Source organism: Cyberlindnera jadinii, assembly GCF_001661405.1.
Source record: "Cyberlindnera jadinii NRRL Y-1542 unplaced genomic scaffold CYBJAscaffold_15, whole genome shotgun sequence".
NCBI lineage: Eukaryota > Fungi > Ascomycota > Saccharomycetes > Phaffomycetales > Wickerhamomycetaceae > Williopsis > Williopsis jadinii.
Window position 1 is genome coordinate 108,472 of NW_017963666.1, and position 18,749 is coordinate 127,220.

The 18,749-nt window shown below is 43.6% G+C and overlaps 11 protein-coding genes across 11 annotated transcripts; 6 read left to right on the plus strand and 5 right to left on the minus strand.

The window, feature by feature from the left end:
- The first annotated feature begins 332 nt into the window (after nucleotides 1–332).
- RPN7 (proteasome regulatory particle lid subunit RPN7) lies at nucleotides 333–1,720 on the plus strand. Its single transcript, XM_020217641.1, has 2 exons — nucleotides 333–361; nucleotides 383–1,720. The coding sequence occupies exon 2, from the start codon at nucleotides 468–470 to the stop codon at nucleotides 1,677–1,679; it is 1,212 nt and encodes a 403-aa protein (XP_020068656.1). The 5' UTR covers nucleotides 333–361; nucleotides 383–467; the 3' UTR covers nucleotides 1,680–1,720.
- On the minus strand, nucleotides 1,648–2,421 carry ERP2 (Erp2p). The gene has a single exon (XM_020215691.1). It carries the CDS (start codon nucleotides 2,364–2,366, stop codon nucleotides 1,761–1,763), a length of 606 nt encoding a protein of 201 aa, XP_020068657.1. The 5' UTR covers nucleotides 2,367–2,421; the 3' UTR covers nucleotides 1,648–1,760.
- A 213-nt stretch (nucleotides 2,422–2,634) lies between these two features.
- Nucleotides 2,635–3,844, plus strand: CYBJADRAFT_169251 (uncharacterized protein). The gene has a single exon (XM_020215692.1). The coding sequence runs from the start codon at nucleotides 2,650–2,652 to the stop codon at nucleotides 3,754–3,756; it is 1,107 nt and encodes a 368-aa protein (XP_020068658.1). The 5' UTR covers nucleotides 2,635–2,649; the 3' UTR covers nucleotides 3,757–3,844.
- On the minus strand, nucleotides 3,836–8,371 carry IQG1 (Iqg1p; the record flags this gene model as incomplete). Its single annotated transcript, XM_020216632.1, has 1 exon — nucleotides 3,836–8,371. One exon carries the CDS (start codon nucleotides 8,369–8,371, stop codon nucleotides 3,836–3,838), a length of 4,536 nt encoding a protein of 1,511 aa, XP_020068659.1.
- A 281-nt stretch (nucleotides 8,372–8,652) lies between these two features.
- Nucleotides 8,653–9,436, minus strand: CIN2 (GTPase-activating protein CIN2). Its single transcript, XM_020215693.1, has one exon. It carries the CDS (start codon nucleotides 9,430–9,432, stop codon nucleotides 8,689–8,691), a length of 744 nt encoding a protein of 247 aa, XP_020068660.1. The 5' UTR covers nucleotides 9,433–9,436; the 3' UTR covers nucleotides 8,653–8,688.
- Nucleotides 9,437–9,719: 283 nt separating this feature from the next.
- On the plus strand, nucleotides 9,720–10,676 carry CYBJADRAFT_169254 (sucrase/ferredoxin-like domain-containing protein). The gene has a single exon (XM_020215694.1). The coding sequence runs from the start codon at nucleotides 9,785–9,787 to the stop codon at nucleotides 10,670–10,672; it is 888 nt and encodes a 295-aa protein (XP_020068661.1). The 5' UTR covers nucleotides 9,720–9,784; the 3' UTR covers nucleotides 10,673–10,676.
- A 236-nt stretch (nucleotides 10,677–10,912) lies between these two features.
- ULS1 (translocase ULS1) lies at nucleotides 10,913–14,572 on the plus strand. The gene has a single exon (XM_020215695.1). The coding sequence runs from the start codon at nucleotides 11,000–11,002 to the stop codon at nucleotides 14,543–14,545; it is 3,546 nt and encodes a 1,181-aa protein (XP_020068662.1). The 5' UTR covers nucleotides 10,913–10,999; the 3' UTR covers nucleotides 14,546–14,572.
- A 28-nt stretch (nucleotides 14,573–14,600) lies between these two features.
- On the minus strand, nucleotides 14,601–15,302 carry TRP1 (phosphoribosylanthranilate isomerase TRP1; the record flags this gene model as incomplete). Its single annotated transcript, XM_020213438.1, has 1 exon — nucleotides 14,601–15,302. Exon 1 carries the CDS (start codon nucleotides 15,288–15,290, stop codon nucleotides 14,601–14,603), a length of 690 nt encoding a protein of 229 aa, XP_020068663.1. The 5' UTR covers nucleotides 15,291–15,302.
- On the plus strand, nucleotides 15,284–16,869 carry PRP9 (SF3a splicing factor complex subunit PRP9). Its single transcript, XM_020213200.1, has one exon. The coding sequence runs from the start codon at nucleotides 15,425–15,427 to the stop codon at nucleotides 16,784–16,786; it is 1,362 nt and encodes a 453-aa protein (XP_020068664.1). The 5' UTR covers nucleotides 15,284–15,424; the 3' UTR covers nucleotides 16,787–16,869.
- A 50-nt stretch (nucleotides 16,870–16,919) lies between these two features.
- On the plus strand, nucleotides 16,920–17,539 carry CYBJADRAFT_169260 (cornichon family protein). Its single transcript, XM_020215696.1, has one exon. It carries the CDS (start codon nucleotides 17,037–17,039, stop codon nucleotides 17,442–17,444), a length of 408 nt encoding a protein of 135 aa, XP_020068665.1. The 5' UTR covers nucleotides 16,920–17,036; the 3' UTR covers nucleotides 17,445–17,539.
- On the minus strand, nucleotides 17,481–18,598 carry CYBJADRAFT_29695 (uncharacterized protein). The gene has a single exon (XM_020217642.1). The coding sequence runs from the start codon at nucleotides 18,318–18,320 to the stop codon at nucleotides 17,517–17,519; it is 804 nt and encodes a 267-aa protein (XP_020068666.1). The 5' UTR covers nucleotides 18,321–18,598; the 3' UTR covers nucleotides 17,481–17,516.
- Nucleotides 18,599–18,749: the final 151 nt, after the last annotated feature.

Genomic DNA, 18,749 nt, shown 5'->3' on the forward strand with positions numbered 1-18,749 from the left:
GAGAGACGAGAGCATCAGAACTTTCAGTGTAAAGCCTCTCTCTTGTTACTCTGGCAGAGACATCTCAACACCACACCGGTGCCGTTGGAACGTCATCGCATCGAGCGCCGGGGAAACCGCAACCACACACAGAATCAGGGGGGAGCGCTCGTCACCAGGGGGCCAGTTGCAAGCACGGGGTCTCTGCTCAGATTGTCCACCAATGGAGGCTACCAACGGAGTCACCCCTTTTACACAGTGATAAAAGCCATCATCGCTGTGGAAGAGTGCTCTTTCAATACTGGTGGCCCTAACAAAATAGTAAACATCCCAACACCACTCCCACCAGCTTTGCCGCCAACCACAAAGCCGAAACATCAACATCAACAACAATAACAACAACATCAACAACAATAACAACAACATCACCAGGGACAACCACAGCGGCAACCACAGCGGCAAGCACTAACAAGCGAAAGAAGGACGGAATGTCGGACTCAACGAGCTCAACAACACAGAGAATCCCTGACTTTGAATTGGCCGATGCGGCTTTCATCTTGACGAAACCGGAACTGTCAGAACGCCACCCACAAGCGAGGGAGTATTTGGTTGAACAGATCAAGAGCAAGAAGCTGGCTCCGTTCTACCAGTACCTCAGAGAAACGTGTGCAGGTGCATTGGAGTGGGATGAATCGCTGTACGCCGAGCTCTCCAAGGAGAACGAAGCTGAGATTTCCAAGTTGAAAGATGCCATCAAGGAAGTTGAAGAGAAGGATGAAGGTCAATTGGAAACTGCCGAGGGCTACAAGAAGTTGGGAGAGTACTATGCGACGATTGGAGATAAGACCAATGCCCTGCTCACCTTGAGAAAGGCGTTCGAATTGACGCCATCTACCGGTGTGAAGATCGATATCTCATTGACAATAACAAGGGTTGGGTTCTTCTTCAACGATAAGCAGTTTGTTGCCAAACAATTGGACCAAACAAACTCTCTGATCGAAAAGGGTGGTGACTGGGAACGCCGTAATAGATACAAGCTGTACAAGGGACTGTACTCTTTGTCTATAAGGGACTTCGAAACCGCCTCAGCACTTCTTATCGATTCCCTAGCGACCTTCACCTCCACTGAAATCACCACATATGAACAGTTGGGACAATACGCAACAATTGCAGGCGTACTTATCCTTAACAGGGTTGACCTTAAAAGTAAGGTGATTGATTCGCCAGAGTTGTTATCTTTACTACCTGTTACGCCTTCTTTAGAGCCAATTACGTCGTTGACAATATCATTATACACTAGTGATTACTCGTCATATTTCCAATACCTGTTGCAGACAAATGACCAGATTCTTCTAACATCGAGATACTTGTCAGAGCATGCCAATTATTACATTAGAGAGATGAGAAGAAAGGCATATGCGCAACTGCTGGAGTCTTACAAGGCACTCTCTCTCAAATCCATGGCTGATGCATTTGGAGTCTCAGTGGAATTCCTCGACAACGACTTGTGTAAGTTCATCCCAAATAAGAAGTTGAACTGTGTCATTGATAGGGTCAATGGAATCATTGAAACCAACAGACCTGATAATAAGAATGCGCAATACCAATTGTTGATCAAGCAAGGTGACGCTCTGTTGACAAAGTTACAAAAATACGGTGCTGCAGTTAGATTGAGTGGTACATCTGAACGCGCAAATTAGTTGTTACGTATGAATATACAGCTTTGTCGTTCATGGCCTTTTCGTTATAAAATTATGTATAGACCCACCTCGTAGTTCAATTCAAACAAAACTCTTTTCACGACCGGCAAACAAGAACTGAACGACAGATGCCTGTGCAACGTTAACACCAACGGTCAACAAGATGATAATCATTGAAAGGTAGACGATACGAGATTGAGTGGATTCCACAGTGGACATGTTTCTCCATTCTCTAGCTCTTAGGTAGTTCATGATTCTTTCAATCTTGTTCAGGTTTCTGTCAATCTCTGATAAGGAGTGATCCGCAACGACATCCTCCTTAACACCTGTAGTGTTTTCACTCTCCTCACCATTTCCCAATTTCAATGTGAATTCAACCTTTTTAAGGTCCTTGTGAGGGTTGGAGAAGCAGAAGGAGTATTCACCCAACCCAAAAGTCTTGAGAACAAAGTCAGCGTACTTTTCATCCTTCTGGTTGATGATAGTATCACCTTTAGGAGAAATAATGCTGAAATCAAGTTCAAAATCACCGCCCCTAAGGACTTGATAGCTCACCAACAATGCATTGTTTTCTTCTGTGAGCTCGTGATAGATACACTCCTTAGCGAATGGAGGAATAGAGATCGAGATCTTTGAAGAGGCAGTAACACCAATTGCAAGTACCAAAAGATAAGCAAACCAAAACATGACTGGTAATTCCTTTCTTCTTTGAAAAGTGAGAATCGTTGCTTGCGTATTTGATTTGCTGTTAATCTGAAGTTTGCAGTTTGGACCTTTTTTTTTTGCTGACAGCGAACGCGTTTTTCGTGTTGACAAGAACACCTGGACACCTGGACACCTGAACACCCGGACACCCAAACATCTGGACATTCCAAAATCGGAATTTGATTCTTGCAAAATATCGGAATTCACTTCAAGCTAACCTTCTCTGTTTCTCTCATCTTCACCAACCACTCCATTCCATCCAGAGATGATGAAACAACACGAGGATGAGAACATAAGCAGGTACATCCAACACCTCGATGTTGGCAATGTGCTCACAGTTGACTTGAACTTGGATAATAATACCTACATAGACCCTTCGATAGAGGCATATAGAAGAGCCCTTGAACATCAAAAGGGTGTAACGAGACACGTGAAGACGGTGACGATTCCGAAGTCCTTCAACTCTGACTCTGTTAAATTTGACGTTGAAGGTGTACCACAGATACCGGAGGGCGTGGACCCGAGAAAGATATGCCCATTCTGTCAAAAGACCTTTTCCCATCCAGGTTCCATGGGGAGACATCTGGACTTGAAAAAAGGGTCGAAGGACCACCCTTCATCGGTAATCGAACAGATGAGATCCCAGGTGAAACGCCGTGGTGATGCTGAACTGATCAAGGAGAGAAGAAAACTGAGAGCGAGAAGGTACAATGCCAGGGATGACGTTAAGCAGCGAAAGAGGTTGAATAGAAAGAGCGTAGAGAGGGTTCAAAGGGCCAAGTACCGTGAAATACGCAAATTCTTTGATAGACTGGGTAAACCTCAACTGGAAGACAATCCAACCTTCCCAAGATTGGTGTTGTATTTCTTGAAGCCTAACCAATGGCCTAGTGAGCCTCCATCTCTAGAGACTTATAGACAGCTGTGTGGCTCTTTGAATGAGCAGTTCTTAGCAGACAAGGAGATGAACTTCTACAACGAAGTCATGGGGAAAGTGCAGAAGTCTTCAGAGATATGGCTTACCATGACAGATGAGGAAAAACTAGAGGTTTGGGCAAGAGAGCTGAGGAGCGTAGCACAACAGGCCCTGCAGGACATTTCACTGTTTGACTTGAAGAACAGGGACGTGTACGTTAGGAAAGAGGCAAAGAGACAAGTCTTTGAAGCTGACAATCAAGAGAATAATGATAATAATGATGATAGCAATGATGATAGCGACGATAATGATGCAAACAACAATGAAAGTGATGGCGAAGATGGTAAAGATAGCGACAAGGATTTTGATTATAACCACGAGGAGTTGGAAGCAGTTGCACAGGCAGTGGTCAATGACAATGAGAAGGATAATGTTGATCCACAGATAATGAACTAGGGCTAAACAAGCAAGTAAATATATGAACAAATTGTCTTTAAACCAAGTATACAAACAAAATAAAAGGGAAAAAGCAACATCAACTTTCATTATGGTAAAACTTCTTGAAGATAAAATCAATCAAACAATTGGTGTCAAATTTGGCCATTCCTCCGAATAATGAAATCTTGGATTTGTTTTCAAACTGATACTCTAAGAATTGATCAATAGTCAACGTTTCCAAATTACCATTGACTGCAATACTCGACGATTTACAAGAGATGTTGAACTCACCAGCACGATCACAACTAAACATGAAGTCGACTTTAGGGAAATTCATACTTCCAAAGAAAGAAGAGCCGGATGAATTCAAGTTTTGATCCAAACCACGAAGTTCGACCAATACACCCTTCTCATAGAGTCTCTTTGAAGAGTATTTGTACGCTCCAAATTTGGGTAGTTTCCCAGATTTCTTCAATTCACGTTCGTAAAAGAACTGTTTAGTGAAGGGCAAAATTCTTTTTGGTTTTGTTGGTTTCGATTGTAATTCCTCCATAGATTTATCAATGTGATGGTTGTACGCTTTCAATTGATCTTCTAAGAATTTGTTCTTCTCTCCCAAGCGTGAAAGCGTATTTTGCGCAATGCTCAACTGTTTCTTACGTGAAAGTCTTTGGTCATGCTTGGTTCTGATGTCGTGTGCGATCTCATTCAGCAAAAGCTGGAAGGAATCACGTCTAGTCACAATGGACATAGTCTCGAGCTCTAGAATTCTTTCAAGAGCAATTTCTTTCAGCTTGTGATACGAAATCTTAGTCAAATCTCCCAAGAAACCTTGACCATTGTTCGTGTAATCATTCACGCGGTTGTGCTCAATATCCTTGTTCTCAGCGTTGATGATTCTCTTGAACTTGATCTCATCAATAGGATCTATCTTTGACTTCAAAAGGTTGAACAAATCATTATACTCATCCTGAACCTGAACAAGGTACAATACACATCTTTTGGCTTGCATCAAAAGTGACTTGGTGATGTTATCATCGGGTGAAGCTCTATAACTTGATGGGTTCAAGTTCAAGGTATAATAACCATTTAATCTCGTAATATCACCAGTATTGCATGATCTCAACTCAATAAGAATCTCCCTCAAAGTGTCATCGGACAAAGGTGCAACAATATCAATATACTTATCGATCAACTGATTCATGGAGAGCATATCCGAAATTCTTAGTGTTAACTTAGGTCTTTTGTGAGCCGTCATATCGTCATACACAGTCATATTGTAAACCGTATCGATCTCACTGACATCGATGACACTTTTGATTAAGGAACGAATACCTTCAAGTGACGAGTTGATAAATTTGTTCAAGGGTTGCAAATATATATCACTCGAACCAAACGGTTTCATGACAAACATCTGTGTCAACAATTTGCAGATTCCATGCAAATTTTTATCAGCTCTGGTCGCCTTGTTGAGAGGTGAAACTCCAAATTTATCGTAGGACTCGAAAATTGTACGAATATATCCGTTGATAAGTACAAAGCCAGCATTTCCAAGATGATCCTGCTCTAATAGATGCGGGAATTTTTTAGCTGATGTAACATAAGCGCTTTTTGCCAAAAGTCTAACGTGAATGGGTATCAATTTCACATTATCACTGATAATACGGAAAATCTCAGATCCATACTCCCTTAACTGTTGTAAGTTGTATACAAATGCCTGTTTAGTGGATTCATCTTCAATAGCCTTATCAACAGGTAGAATCTTTGGAGTATTGTTAACTTTCTGGTAGATGATCAATGGATCACTCTCAAAGTCAAGATCCTCATCATTCAACACATTTTCAACCATGGTACCAAACAATGACCTTAGTGGTACTGTTTGAGTCTCATTAAATGTATGAAGTAGCCTCTGCCACCCTGTTGTGTTATGCTTCCAAAGATCATGTATAGATTGGGATTTTGAAATGAAGTCACTTAAAAGACTATCGACTAAGCGAATGAACAGATATTCTTCTCTGGTTGGAAGATCTTTGGATTGTAAGTCATGGAAGACCTTCAATGCTAAGTCAGTTCCACGATAATCACTGTGAATCAGTCTTGTAAGGTAAAGCGGTTGAGTTTGAAGCAGGTAGAAGAATTTCTCATACAACTCCATTCTATTCTTGGTCCTTCTATTCAAAGAGGTCACATCAATGGTAGATACTGATGCAGTAATTCTAACGTCCTTGTTCTTTTGAAGCAACAGCTCGTCCAAAGTAATCTTATTTTTCTGCAATAGGGCAATTTTCAAATCCAATTGACTGATATGCTTCTCAAGCAATTCATTAGAGCTTGTCTTTTCATTAATTGATTCCTTGAGTCTGGTAAGCTTCACTTCTTCTTCAAAATCAACATCATTATCATTCAAAAGATAGGCAAACTTTCTGATCACTGACAATGGTGGATTATGCATGGAGATCAGGGATTTGTAAGCATTACCCAAGTATTTACCTCTGATAACACTTTGAATCTTGATAATATCTTCTAGGTGTTGTTCATAATAAATCATATCTTCCTTCTTTGACTTTTGGTACAGATATCTCCTTATCAGAGACTGCAACTCCACAACTTCATCCAGATAGTAATCAACATCATCAAGAATCAGCTCCAAGCCATATCTGGATAAAACACCACGAACCTGACTCTGGGTCAAGATGACAGATTGGGAAGAAGCCTTTAAATCCCGTTTAATTCCTTTGATACGAGATCTGACAAGTTTCCCCTTAACAACAGAGCAAAACTTATTCAAAGCAGGCTCTTGAAGATCCAAATTATCTAGAATCACGTTTAGCTTCGATCTCACCAAACCAGCACGGGCGATAGACTGTAATTCCAATATTGGGATTGACTCAGTTAAGATCAATTTCTTTTTAATGTGTAACATAGATCTGACTGTTGATCCACGTATCTGTGATTGAATGATCGTAATTGCATCCTCAGCCGTATGTGCCTCCTTGACAGATCTATGCAGCTTCTTATACAGCAGATGACGACGGATATGAGCCTGGAAATTTGTGATAATCTCTTGTGATTTGATAGCTTTTTGGGATCTATCAAAGACGGCATTTGCTCTTATACAGCACTGGACTTGAATGATTTTCGGGAGATTGTAAGACAGTTGGTTTTTTATACGATTCACTTTAGACCTTGCCAAATAACCACGCGCGAAGCTTTGAAGTTCAACAGTTTTATCATTTGGCTGTTGTGATTGCACATCATTGATTTCAGATCTCTGTAATTTACCTCTAATTATGGATTGTAATTTTGTCACGTTAGCCTCCATACCACTAATATCCCTCGTATCCGTCTGATATTTCTTCAGTGATAGATGTCTTCTCACCAAGGATTGCAATTGGACAACGTTCTCAGCGACTGATTTTAACATGATTTTATCGATAAACATATTATAGCGGAAGATCGAACCTCTTGAAATAGATTGAAAACGAATGATATTGTTCAGAAGCTCACGGTCAGATAACTTTTTCTGTTTCCTTGGAGAAGCATCGTAACTTGACACAAGGCTATCAGCAAATGAAGAAGAATATTCAGGTACCAGTTGGGTCTGTACTGTTTCTTCTATCATCTTTGGTTCCAGGATTGTTTGTCGTGGCTCCCAGGCAGATTTCAATTTTCCAGTTGTGACCGGGAATGGAGGTGGTGAGCTAGTATCTTCAAATTCCAAGAATGGACTTTGCAAAGTACTCTTTCTGGAAGAAGAAGAAGAAGAAGTCGTTGGCACTTCAGGAGTCAATTTTTCCTTCAATGGCGGTATAGAAGAGGACTTTCGTGGGCTTTGTGGGATTTCCCTTCCGAATTGTTTAACCATTGAGTCAAAGTTTGGCAATTTGGCACCTCTCAAGCTTGTTTCTGATTTTTTTATATCCTCATGAGAGAAGTTTAACTTATCATTGAGCTTTTCAATTCCCGGGGTGTTTGCATCTTGTGACATCATGAAAGTCAACGCATGTAGACAAAAGATAACCTTTGGAATATCTTTTTTGTCATAAAGGTCAGTAAGTTCAAACCTGAACAAGTCAGGCATTTGAATCGAGTCCAAGAATTGGAAGAACACGTTGATGTTCTCAGTGTGCTTGAACTGCAACTTCCCTGCAGGAACAATCTTCTTGACAAGGTCAGGTCTAAAGTGTCTAGTCAACTTTGCCAACACGACACCGTCTCTCAACCCGTCTGTCGCAAGTTCAGCTTCTGATGGAATATCTTCACCAATAACACCCTCCATCCACTTCTTAGCCTCGGAAATTCTGCATAGATATTCATAGCCTTTCTGGCTAGATCTATTGGATAACGTCCACTGTGGAGCAGGCTGGGCCTTTGAGCTCAACTCGTTGCCTGTGCCTCTCTTCAGCGGAGAAGGACTGTCCAGTTTCAGACCGGCAATGGATTCCTCAAGCCTAGACACATTTGCAGTTTGTAATTTTGCAGGGGAGCTCCTCTCAACAAAGACGTTGGAAGTCTTTAACCTCGTCGGTGACGACGGCGGAGTGTTCACCTTAGCGGATGGCTGTAGCGGTACTGACTGTTGAGGAAGATTATCAAGGTATCTAGATGCAATGCTCTTCCTTGGGCTCGCCATGGTGACCTGATGTGCTCTTCTTCCTTCACCTTCGTTGTAGTTTTTGACTTGTTTATAAAGAGAAGAAAGCAAAACAATGTGAAACAACCACAAAAGCAAAATAAACAACGGCCGCGCGCCTAATTAAAATTCGGAAAAGGTAAACAAACGGGGCTTCATAACCATTTGTTTACTTTTTTTTTGCCTTCCCGCGAGCTCGTTTTGTTTACTTTTCTGTTTTGTTTACTTTTTTGTTTGGCTTACTTGTTCAGTGTGTTTCAAAGCACAACGCTGAAATACAAAGGCCTTTGTGGTGCTTAGCGTTGATTATATAATGCCTATACACCCATTTGTAGTATTTCTTCTCTTCTTTTCAGTACGGAGTGGTCGAACTGAACGAGAGTGAAGTTTGGGCTTTTCCCGTTCGGATAGTCAAAATCGTCGATTTCGACTCCATGAACTTGTAGCCCATGGCAGTTTTCGATAACGGCTCGTCCAGATGGGATCGTAGCGTCTATTTGACAGTTAGACAGACCGTGCAGTCTTAGCTGATGACAGCCGATGAAGAATAGACAAGATGAAGCGGTTTGGATGAAAACAGGGCCTGAGCACTCGACCACGAACGTGCAATTGTTGACACTCTTGAGTGTCACTGTGGAGGCGTTCTTGATTCTAACAGTACAACTATCCAGCTCTGTGAGAAGGACGTTAGACTGTCCAAGCGTTAGATGTGTCCCCTTGACGCCGGTGACAGTGGGCGTCACTGCGCTGTCTTCGAACTTCTTCAGCTCCTTTCTGCTGGGATCCGGTTGACGACTACGCTGTGTGAACCTGAACCTCGTCTTGGGCTTATCCAGAGAGTCCAATTCACGCTTGATCGCCTCACTGTACGACAACTGTTGATAACTCGGCAGAAGGTGTGCAACCGCTTCCACTTCTTTCTTGAGCTGTGCTATCGCATTCCTCTTGTCATCCTGCGAACGAATCGCTTCGATACTCTTTATGCATGAATTGAAATGTGTATGGAACTCGCCAATATCAACCTTTCCAGCCATGATGGAGATGGGAATTCCTTCCATCATTGGCATCAATGACTGGCATAAAAGTCCAAAAGTGGAAATACTTCCGGACATCGCCAAGGGTAACAGCAATATCCGATAGAAACACGCTAATGCCGCGTATCACCGAAAAAGCCATAGCAGATCCGACAAAATTCCTTTAAAGGGCAAGCAGTGGGAAAAAGAAGAACTGGAAAGAAAAGTTTTCCCACTCTTGTCTGCTCTCTATCTTCATCTAGACAGTGGGATAGTTGAAGTGTGGTAGAAAGACCCGTCCGTATATCCTTTGTGCGGTTGGCTGTGTGTTTCATTTTGACCATAGGACAGACTACTATTACAAACACACAGCGTGCGATTGGTTACACTTCACCACAAGATGAACTTCTTACAAAGCATATTCAAGAAAGATCACTCAGCGGAGAGAGACCAGGAGATTAGTCAGGTTGTGCCGATCAGTGAATGCTCTCATGAGTGTGAATCGTGCACCACGAAGTACCCATCCTCCGTCAAGATTGACACTTCTGAGGACATCTACAACAGTGCTAAGCAAACAGCTTGCCATTTTATCGTCCCTACAGGCCAAAGCGACTGGCAACATGACGCTACAAGCACACCGCACTCCATTGAAAACAACATTGTTCAATGGATTGAAAAGGAATCATCAGGGTTGTTTGACCATGGAAGCGTTAAATGCTCGACGTCTTCTCTTCCTATTGACTTTATGGATCCCAAAGCCATGGAGCGTCAGCGTGGTGATGTCCTGATCATGCCTTTCTTTGTATGGGTTCGTCGTGTTGATGCTGAGAACGTTGGCGCGGTGCTCTCAGAGCTGATTCCACAGCTCATCAAAGCCCGCAATGAACAAGCGCAACCACCAGCTGAGATTCAGGGCTACGCTGTGGATAAGACTGAGGCCCGTGCATACATCTTTCTGTGCTCACACAAGACCAGAGATAAACGCTGTGCGATTACTGCACCGTTGATGAAGAAAGAGATGGATGCCAGACTAAGAGAAACCGGCAATTACAGAGACATTGGCGACGATAGCGAGGATGGTGTACACGTATCCTTCATCAACCACGTTGGTGGTCACAAGTATGCAGCTAATGTGATAATCTACCTTAGAACAGGTGAGATCTTGTGGCTAGCGAGATGTACACCAGCAACTGCCAAACCCATCATCGATGAAACAGTACTAGGAGGTGGTAAAGTCTGGGGTGATCTTGTCAGAGTTGTTCAGAAGGAGAAGGCTATAGAATGGTGACCAATATAGAACTAATATACCCAACTTATTTGCTATGTAATGAATTTATCATTCTAATACGAATATAATAGCTTAGACATAGAGTACAAAACACGCCTTAAATTTCCGATTTCCAGAACATTCCGAAAACCAACAAAAAAAACAAAATCGCGGCGCGTACGCGCCTGCTCGCTAAGCAAAAAAAAGACAGACACAAAAATGATAAAATGGACAGATGGTCTCCCACCAAAAGTAAACAATCGAATAACAACAAAGCTGAGTTTTCAGTTATCAAAACCGGCAGAGGATTGAACCAGCGGGTCTGTTACAGCTGAGCTTACTTACAAGATGGAGGTACCGCCGAGAAAGAAGGTCAAGCCCTTTTCTGTGGTGGATTTGACGAGGAGCAGCGGGTCAGAATCTGATGACGATGATATCATCATCACGGGCATACACCACGTCACAGCGCTGGCTGGGCAGAGTGAAACAGCCCACCAGGTTCCTCTGAAGAGACTTCACGGTGGGGATGCCGTTATTGTTACGGGCTCAAATGGGAGGCCAGAGGGACGCGCTCATGCTGACGGCGGAAGACAACAGACACCGGTAGCTCCAGTAGCAACGCCGCTAAATCGTGTTATAGCGGGGCCAGTCACTGAACAAGGAAGCTCGTCCAAAGATCTTGAGAGCGGTTCAAGGGCTGTGGCTATGACTGCCCGTCAGGGACTCGATAGAATGACAACAAGTGCTGCAGTTCAAGGCCCAGTGGCTAACAACACCATCCACAACAACCCACGGGCCTATGGACAGCAACCCGTGTTATCTGCTGCTCATAGACCTGGATGGATTAATCCACAGCTTAACAGGGACGGTGGGCTCTCTGAAGGAGCCACATTCAAGTTTGTGCCGAAAAACAAACAAACTTATGGTCAAGTCACTGTTAAAGCAGATCCAGCCATATCCGTGAACCCTACAGACAATTATATGGGGATTCAAGGCTTGAAGATTCTTGACTCTGGGGCGATACAGTACCAGAACACTGTTTTCCACAGTATGCAAGATGTGAAGGCACGACAAGCTGAGCTTGAGCAAAGAATCTCTAAGTACAAGATTGGTCTCGAGGCTTTGGCCTTAAGAGAAAAGCACAGACCTGGGAGACTTGTTGAGCTCAAGCGTAATAGAGACCAACTGCTTAGATTGGGCTTGGATGAGTCTAACGAAAAGGTTGCGTCTTTGCAGAAGGAAATGCAACGTCTTTCATCACAAGCGAAGGAAAACTTCAAGAAGAAAGCTGAGGTTGAACATGGGATGAAACGGACTAAAAAGAAACTGCAACTGTTTGTCAACACTGCTAAGCCGAAGATCTGTGCGCTTCTTGATGAAAAGATGAAGAAAGAGAAAGCTGAGCGTCTCGAAAAGCTCGAAAGAAGTAGAAAACATGCTGAGGAGATGAGATTACAGAAGGAGAGAAGTTTAGCTGAGGCTGTAGCCAATGGTAGTCAGAATGGAGGTGCTTCAAGCTCCGACCAGCTTCAACAATTACGACAGGTGCTTCAGAATGGTCGATATCAACAGATGATGGAAGAGGTTCGTGCCAGGGAAGAAAGAAATAAGGCAGAGCTGGAACGCAGAAGGAAGGAGGAAGAGAGGAACGCTATGCTACGACGTAACCCACTAGGTCTCAATGTTTACAACACAGATGACTTGCTCAGCCTTCTAACGTCGGTGAAGAAGCAAGAGGAACAGGAAGTTGAAGGGGAGTCAAACACTCCCAACGATCTCTCCGTCAATCTGTTACCTCACCAGAAACGTGGTTTGAAATGGCTTGAAGATACTGAGGACGATCATAAGAAATGCGGTGGTATCCTTGCAGACGCTATGGGTTTAGGTAAAACTGTGCAAATGATCGCTCTCATGCTTTCACGTCGGGCGAAAGAGGATGACGAGGAAGCAGAGCTGGATCCTCAATCTCCAAAGGCAAATATTGCTTCATATGGCTGTACAAATTTAATAGTTGCACCTGTGTCGTTGATGAACCAATGGAAGGGGGAGATGGAGACGAAAGTGAAAGCTTCTGCCAATTTGACTGTCTTCATGTATCATTCTATGGCTGGCCGTAGAGTTACCTTTGATCAGTTGAAGAAATACGACGTTGTTCTTGTGTCGTATGGTACCTTATCATCCGAGTTCAAGAAGCATTGCAACATTCCGGGATTCGAAAAGTCTTTTGATATGAAAACACCACCGAATATGAGAATGGTGAATGATTTGAAGAAAGACGGGGACTATATATCACCGTTCTTCTCAAAGGACTCAAAGTTCTACAGAATCGTACTAGATGAATCCCAGCAGATCAAAAACAAGCTTACCAAGGCTTCCATCTCAACAGCTTGTTTGGACGGTTATTACAGATGGTGTCTCTCCGGTACACCAATGCAAAATAATGTTGGTGAATTGTTTCCATTGTTGAGATTCTTACGTATTAAACCATATAATGTCGAGTCCAATTTCAAAAAGGATATTCTACATTTCTTGGAAAAGAAACGTGAACCGCACGAATATGGGTTTGATACCGAAGATGGGTATTATACTGAAGCTGCGATGAACAAATTGCGTATTCTTCTGAGAAGTGTGATGCTCAGGCGTGAGAAGACCTCGCTGATTGATGGTAAGCCTATTCTGGACCTCCCCGAGAAGACTGTTACCAAGGAGTATGTCAGCATTCAAACAAATGAAGCAGAGGCCACTTTCTACAGCAGCATTGAAGGTAAAGCACAGGAGCAGGTGGCGAGGATCCTTAATAGTCGTAACGTTGCCAAAGGTGACTATTCGTACATTTTTGTTCAATTGCTTCGTTTGAGACAAGCCTGTCTACACTCTGAGCTGGTTCGTATTGGTGATCGTAAGAAAGGTGTTCGCTACGACGCCGATGGTAATGTTGTTTCCACCGCAAATGTGGATTCTATGGTGAAGAACTCGGAGAGGTTCCAACCAGAAACCGTCAGACGTATCAACGAAGAAATGGAGGAAGGCATTACATGTCCAATCTGCTATGAAGAACCAGAACCAGAGGCGTACACTTTATTCTTTCCATGTGGACATGCCATCTGCAAGGAGTGCGTTGAATCCTACTTTGAACAGTTCCAAGAAGGCATGAACAATGATAACGTTCGCTTTGCCAAATGTATGAGCTGTCGGATCCTAGTGAACGAGAATGCTATCGTTGATTGTGAGGTTTTTGATAAGCATGTGAACCACAATCAAAGTGTTGAGATGATTCGCATCGTCATGGAGGAGAGGAACAAAGCAGCTAGGAAGGAAGCAGAGAAAATCAAGAATGGTGGACTGGAGTATTCGCCAAAGGTGAAGGGGTGTATTGAACTATTAGAGAAGATTTGGTCAGAAAATCCTGATGATAAAGTCATCATCTTTTCAAATTTCACCTCTTTCTTTGTGATTTTAAGAAAATTCATCAACGACAAGCTTCAAGTTGAACCATTGCAATACCTCGGCTCTATGAATGTCGATGAGAGGAACCAATGTGTTAAGGAGTTTTATCGTAACGCAGAGAGTAAACTGATGTTGATCTCTCTAAAAGCTGGCAATGCCGGTTTAACGCTAACATGTGCCAACCACGTTATCATCATGGACCCATTTTGGAACCCATACGTTGAATTACAAGCGCAGGATCGTTGCCATAGAATTGGTCAGGTAAAGCCTGTGACTGTTCATCGCTTGTTGATGCAGGACACCGTCGAGGATCGTATCATGAAGCTGCAGCTCATGAAGGAGACGTTGATTGAAGGTGCCATAGATCCACAGGGCATGAGAAACGTTTCCAGGCTCTCCAGGGAGGACATTGCAGGGTTGTTCAACATCAGACCGTCACGTACGTAGAGCTTTGACGCTCATCATATCCTTTTCCTCTTTCAATTATAATACTTATATATACTTATTTTTGTTTCGCAGCCTGTACAAAACGTCTAATCTTTTCATGGTCCTTCACACCATCTGTCTCGACACCACTACTCACGTCAACACCAATGACTCCCTTGATGTTGACAGCATCACCAACGTTCAGAGGTGTCAATCCACCTGCCAACACATAAGTGGACCCTGATTCCTCGCCCCACTGATTCAACTCAGTCCAATTCAATGTTGTGCCTTCACCACCGGCTTCTGAGTCAAATAGCGTCAGAATCTGACTGGCAAGGTTTACATTGGCAATCTCCTTATCATTTGGAACGAATCTGGTGATCACAGGCACTTTGATCTTTGCTATGTACTCACTTCTCGGCTCAGAGCCGTGGAGTTGGACAAAGTCAAGTCCCAGTGACTCAACAGCGTTGTTGATATCTTCCACCGATTGATTACGAAACACTCCAACGGCGTATGGACCATTCTCAGCTATCAACTTGTAAGCAGACTCGGTCCAATGGGCCTTATCGAGGTTGCTGAGGAGGTCTATGCTGGACATAGATTGTCTCTCCTTACACAGCTGAGCTATTGAAGAGGCAACCTCAGGATCCACAGTACGGTCTCTGTTGGGCACCATGATAAACCCGACGAGGTCAGCACCGGAGTCCAGGGCCACAAGAGCACTCTCAACGTCTTTCAGCCCACAAATCTTCACCAAAGTCATTGGCTTTCCGTCCCTTTGTTGATGTTGATGTTGATGTTGATGGCTCCGAGATGAAGTGAAAAAGAGCGGAGTGAAAAACTTTCTCGAGAGCCTCAACCCATAATTCAGCACCAGGGGCGTAAACTAAAGGGAAGATGGAATCGCACAGAAGCGCACTTGAAGAGTTAGAGACCATTGAGTATGAGATAACACAACGAATCAGGCGTAATCCCGAGCTGGTGAAGCTTTCAAGCGAGGTGCTGAAGAACAAGAAGAAGAGACCCTACAAAGAGATGCTACTACAGCAACATGAGATCAAGAGATTCACCGAGAATTACAAGAAAAGGTGTAAATTGGACGAGGACTCGACGTTTCCGCTGATGTCGCTGGATGAGTTCGATGCTCTGTTACAGGTGATTAAGGAGGAAAGCGCAAATTCCATAGTGAAGCCGCTGTCTACGTCATACAGTATGGGCAGCTCCAAGGTTACAATTTTGAGTGAGATTGGCGGTGATTTGACCCTCAGAGGGATGTTCAGCGGAGAGGAGTTCCAAGGTAAGTGCCTTGACCTGGTCCAGTTCCATGAACAGTGGTTACAACTGTCTACTGACAAGGTTGGGTACGTCCAGTATCTCCAAATCTTTGATAAGTTTGGGATAACTGACGACTCCGTGACCAAGAACTCAGAGTACTTGAAGTACCTCATTTCCATGTTTGACTATATGAAAGGGTTCTTGCAGAGATCCCTGCCATTGTTTGAGCTGGAGTCATTCATCACAGAGGCCACTGAACGCTTCACCACTGATAACTTATACTGTGAACCGTGCGGACGAACGTTCACCAAGAAAACAGTGTTCGACTCTCATCTAACCGGCAAGAAACATCTCAAGAATGCTCAGACGAAGAAGCAGTCGAGAGACTTCAAGATGTACGAGTTTCTCATTGCATCCTTAACGACAGGAGTGCTTGCTGAGACTCGTAAGAACACCATCGACAACACCATCAGAAGAATGGCCCTCAGTGAAAGGGAACGGCTCATTGAAATCGACCAGCTGGCACAAGAGGAGGAGCTTTCTAGTGGCAACGATGACGATGACGATGACCAAGGAGAGCAAGAGGAACACGGGGATGGACAGGCACTATCATTCAACCCACACAACCTCCCACTGGGATCAGATGGCCATCCCATCCCATTCTGGCTCTACAAGCTCTACGGCTTGAAGATCGAATACCCATGCGAAATATGTGCCTTCAAGTACAGAGGACGGAAGGCATTCAACAAGCACTTCACCGAGATTCGTCATGCCCAGGGCCTCAAGGCCCATGGCATTGAGCCCAATGAGATGCTCAAGGGTATAACCTCCATCAACGAAGCAGTGACGCTGTGGAACAGCATAAAGAAACAGCAGAGAGATGAAGTTGGGCTCAAGGAGAATGCTATTGAGGTCGAAGACGAAGAAGGCAACGTCATGAGTGAAAAGGTCTATAATGATTTGAAGAGACAGGGCCTTGTATAGTTGGTAATTTTGGCGCAATAGAGATTTCCTAATTCGTAAGAGTTTTCGCAAATCAGCGCAGATCTGAAAATTTCACATTTCGCGAAAAAAAATTCGTAATTTCTCGCAAAAAATTTTTCAGGGATTTTTCCGTTTCGCTTTTAGCAAAAAAGGAAAAAAATCATCAAAGCTGGACAGCTTTTTAGATAAACAAACCCAGTCAGATTCGACCAAAAGCGAGCGGAAAAAGCCATCAGAAACAAAGAAAGAGATGTCCGGTACTTTCCTCTTTATCTCTGCTGTTGTCATCAACGCAGTGAATCTTTTCCTTCAGGTGTTCTTCACCATTATGTACGGAGATTTGGAGTGTGATTACATCAACCCGATTGAGCTGTGTAACAAGTTGAACAAGTACATCGTTCCAGAGGCAGCAGTACACGCCTTCTTAACGTTCCTGTTCTTGATCACAGGACACTGGTTCACGTTCTTGCTGAACTTGCCATTGGTTGTCTTCAACGCGATGAAGATCACCAAGAACAACCACTTGTTGGATGCCACTGAAATCTTCAGAACTTTGAACAAGCAAAAGAAGGAGTCCTTCATCAAATTGGGATTCCATCTGTTCCTATTCTTCTACTACCTATACAGAATGATCCTTGCACTCATTGAAGATGATTGAGGGAAATTAGTACATACAACACAGATTCAATGTATCATTCACTCACATCATTTTATACACACAACACACTTACTATTGTGATTGTTGGTCCAGTTCTTGTAACTTTTCGTTGAGTAGACTTAGCCTTGTCACTAGATTCCAATGTGGGTCGTATACGTTGTTCAGCCTGTTGAGTCTTTCCAGTATCTGGGGTCTCACCTGCGTTTTCGTCGTCTCCAGCTTCCCGTTAAACCTCCATTTGGCACACAGTAACTTTCTTAGACGTGAGTACCTCAACCTCTGCTGCTCCAATTGAGAGCTCTTCCTGGACACCTCCTCTCTTACTCTGAGTATTTCTCTTCTCAACGACTTCTTCTCGTTCTGTAAGTCCTGAATCTTGTAACTATAATGGTTGTTAACCATGTTCAAATCTAATATGTCCAATAGGTGTTCAACTGTGGCTCCAACTAGAGCTTTACACCTAAAAGCACTACTTGACTGTAAAAGATGGATAACAAGATCAACACTGGTGAGTCTTGCACTTGAAGTTGGAAGTCTCGAGATCCTAACCTTCCCCTCGTCTCCGCTGCCATAATCATCGTCATCATCGTCGTCACCGTCACCGTCACCGTCATTTTCGTCATCTTCGTCATAGTCATCACCATACACATCAGAATCGTCGCCGTCATACTTGGCGAGCCTTATCCTCTTCCTCTTCTTATTAGGAGACGCCTTCGCTGAAACGATGGACCTATTACCGCTATTCAGGACGGGCTCAAACGTCGTCCTCGGTGTTCTCGGGTGCTCAACATTGACGTCCATGTCATCACCGTAATTGTTAAAATACGGGTCATCCATGTCCACACCAAACCTCCTATACATCAAGGGGCTATTCATTTGACTCCGCTCCTCAGTAATCAGCGCTCCAGGGTCTTGCGACACTGGTAGCCACTGCTTGGGAGTCTTTATAACAACATCATCGGTCTGCAATCGACGTGATCTTTAAAGCAAGCACACACACCGGCTGTTAGTATTCAATCATCACGAACAACGCGTTTACACGAGATCCCCATACCCAGCACCACGAGTCCTCTGCTCTTTCCTCTGCTCTCTGTCCATGCTGAAGCAGTTCAACCGGACAAATCAGATCAAAACAAATCAAAACATTCAACGTTATGCCCTCCATCGCTTTGTTTACGTTTTCAGGCGGTTTGTGGCCTTGTGATTTTAACCCGTTGCGGCGGTAACATGGGTAACTGCAGTAACCACAGGTGGCCTCAGACCATCGGATGTTCTTTCCCGATCAGGAAACTTATAGCGGAAAAT

What these genes read in the sequence shown, in the direction of transcription:
- RPN7 (XM_020217641.1), top strand. Translation starts at nt 468, where the DNA reads ATGTCGGACTCAACGAGCTCAACAACACAGAGAATCCCTGACTTTGAA.
- ERP2 (XM_020215691.1), bottom strand. Translation starts at nt 2,366, where the DNA reads ATGTTTTGGTTTGCTTATCTTTTGGTACTTGCAATTGGTGTTACTGCC.
- CYBJADRAFT_169251 (XM_020215692.1), top strand. Translation starts at nt 2,650, where the DNA reads ATGATGAAACAACACGAGGATGAGAACATAAGCAGGTACATCCAACAC.
- CIN2 (XM_020215693.1), bottom strand. Translation starts at nt 9,432, where the DNA reads ATGATGGAAGGAATTCCCATCTCCATCATGGCTGGAAAGGTTGATATT.
- CYBJADRAFT_169254 (XM_020215694.1), top strand. Translation starts at nt 9,785, where the DNA reads ATGAACTTCTTACAAAGCATATTCAAGAAAGATCACTCAGCGGAGAGA.
- ULS1 (XM_020215695.1), top strand. Translation starts at nt 11,000, where the DNA reads ATGGAGGTACCGCCGAGAAAGAAGGTCAAGCCCTTTTCTGTGGTGGAT.
- PRP9 (XM_020213200.1), top strand. Translation starts at nt 15,425, where the DNA reads ATGGAATCGCACAGAAGCGCACTTGAAGAGTTAGAGACCATTGAGTAT.
- CYBJADRAFT_169260 (XM_020215696.1), top strand. Translation starts at nt 17,037, where the DNA reads ATGTCCGGTACTTTCCTCTTTATCTCTGCTGTTGTCATCAACGCAGTG.
- CYBJADRAFT_29695 (XM_020217642.1), bottom strand. Translation starts at nt 18,320, where the DNA reads ATGAATAGCCCCTTGATGTATAGGAGGTTTGGTGTGGACATGGATGAC.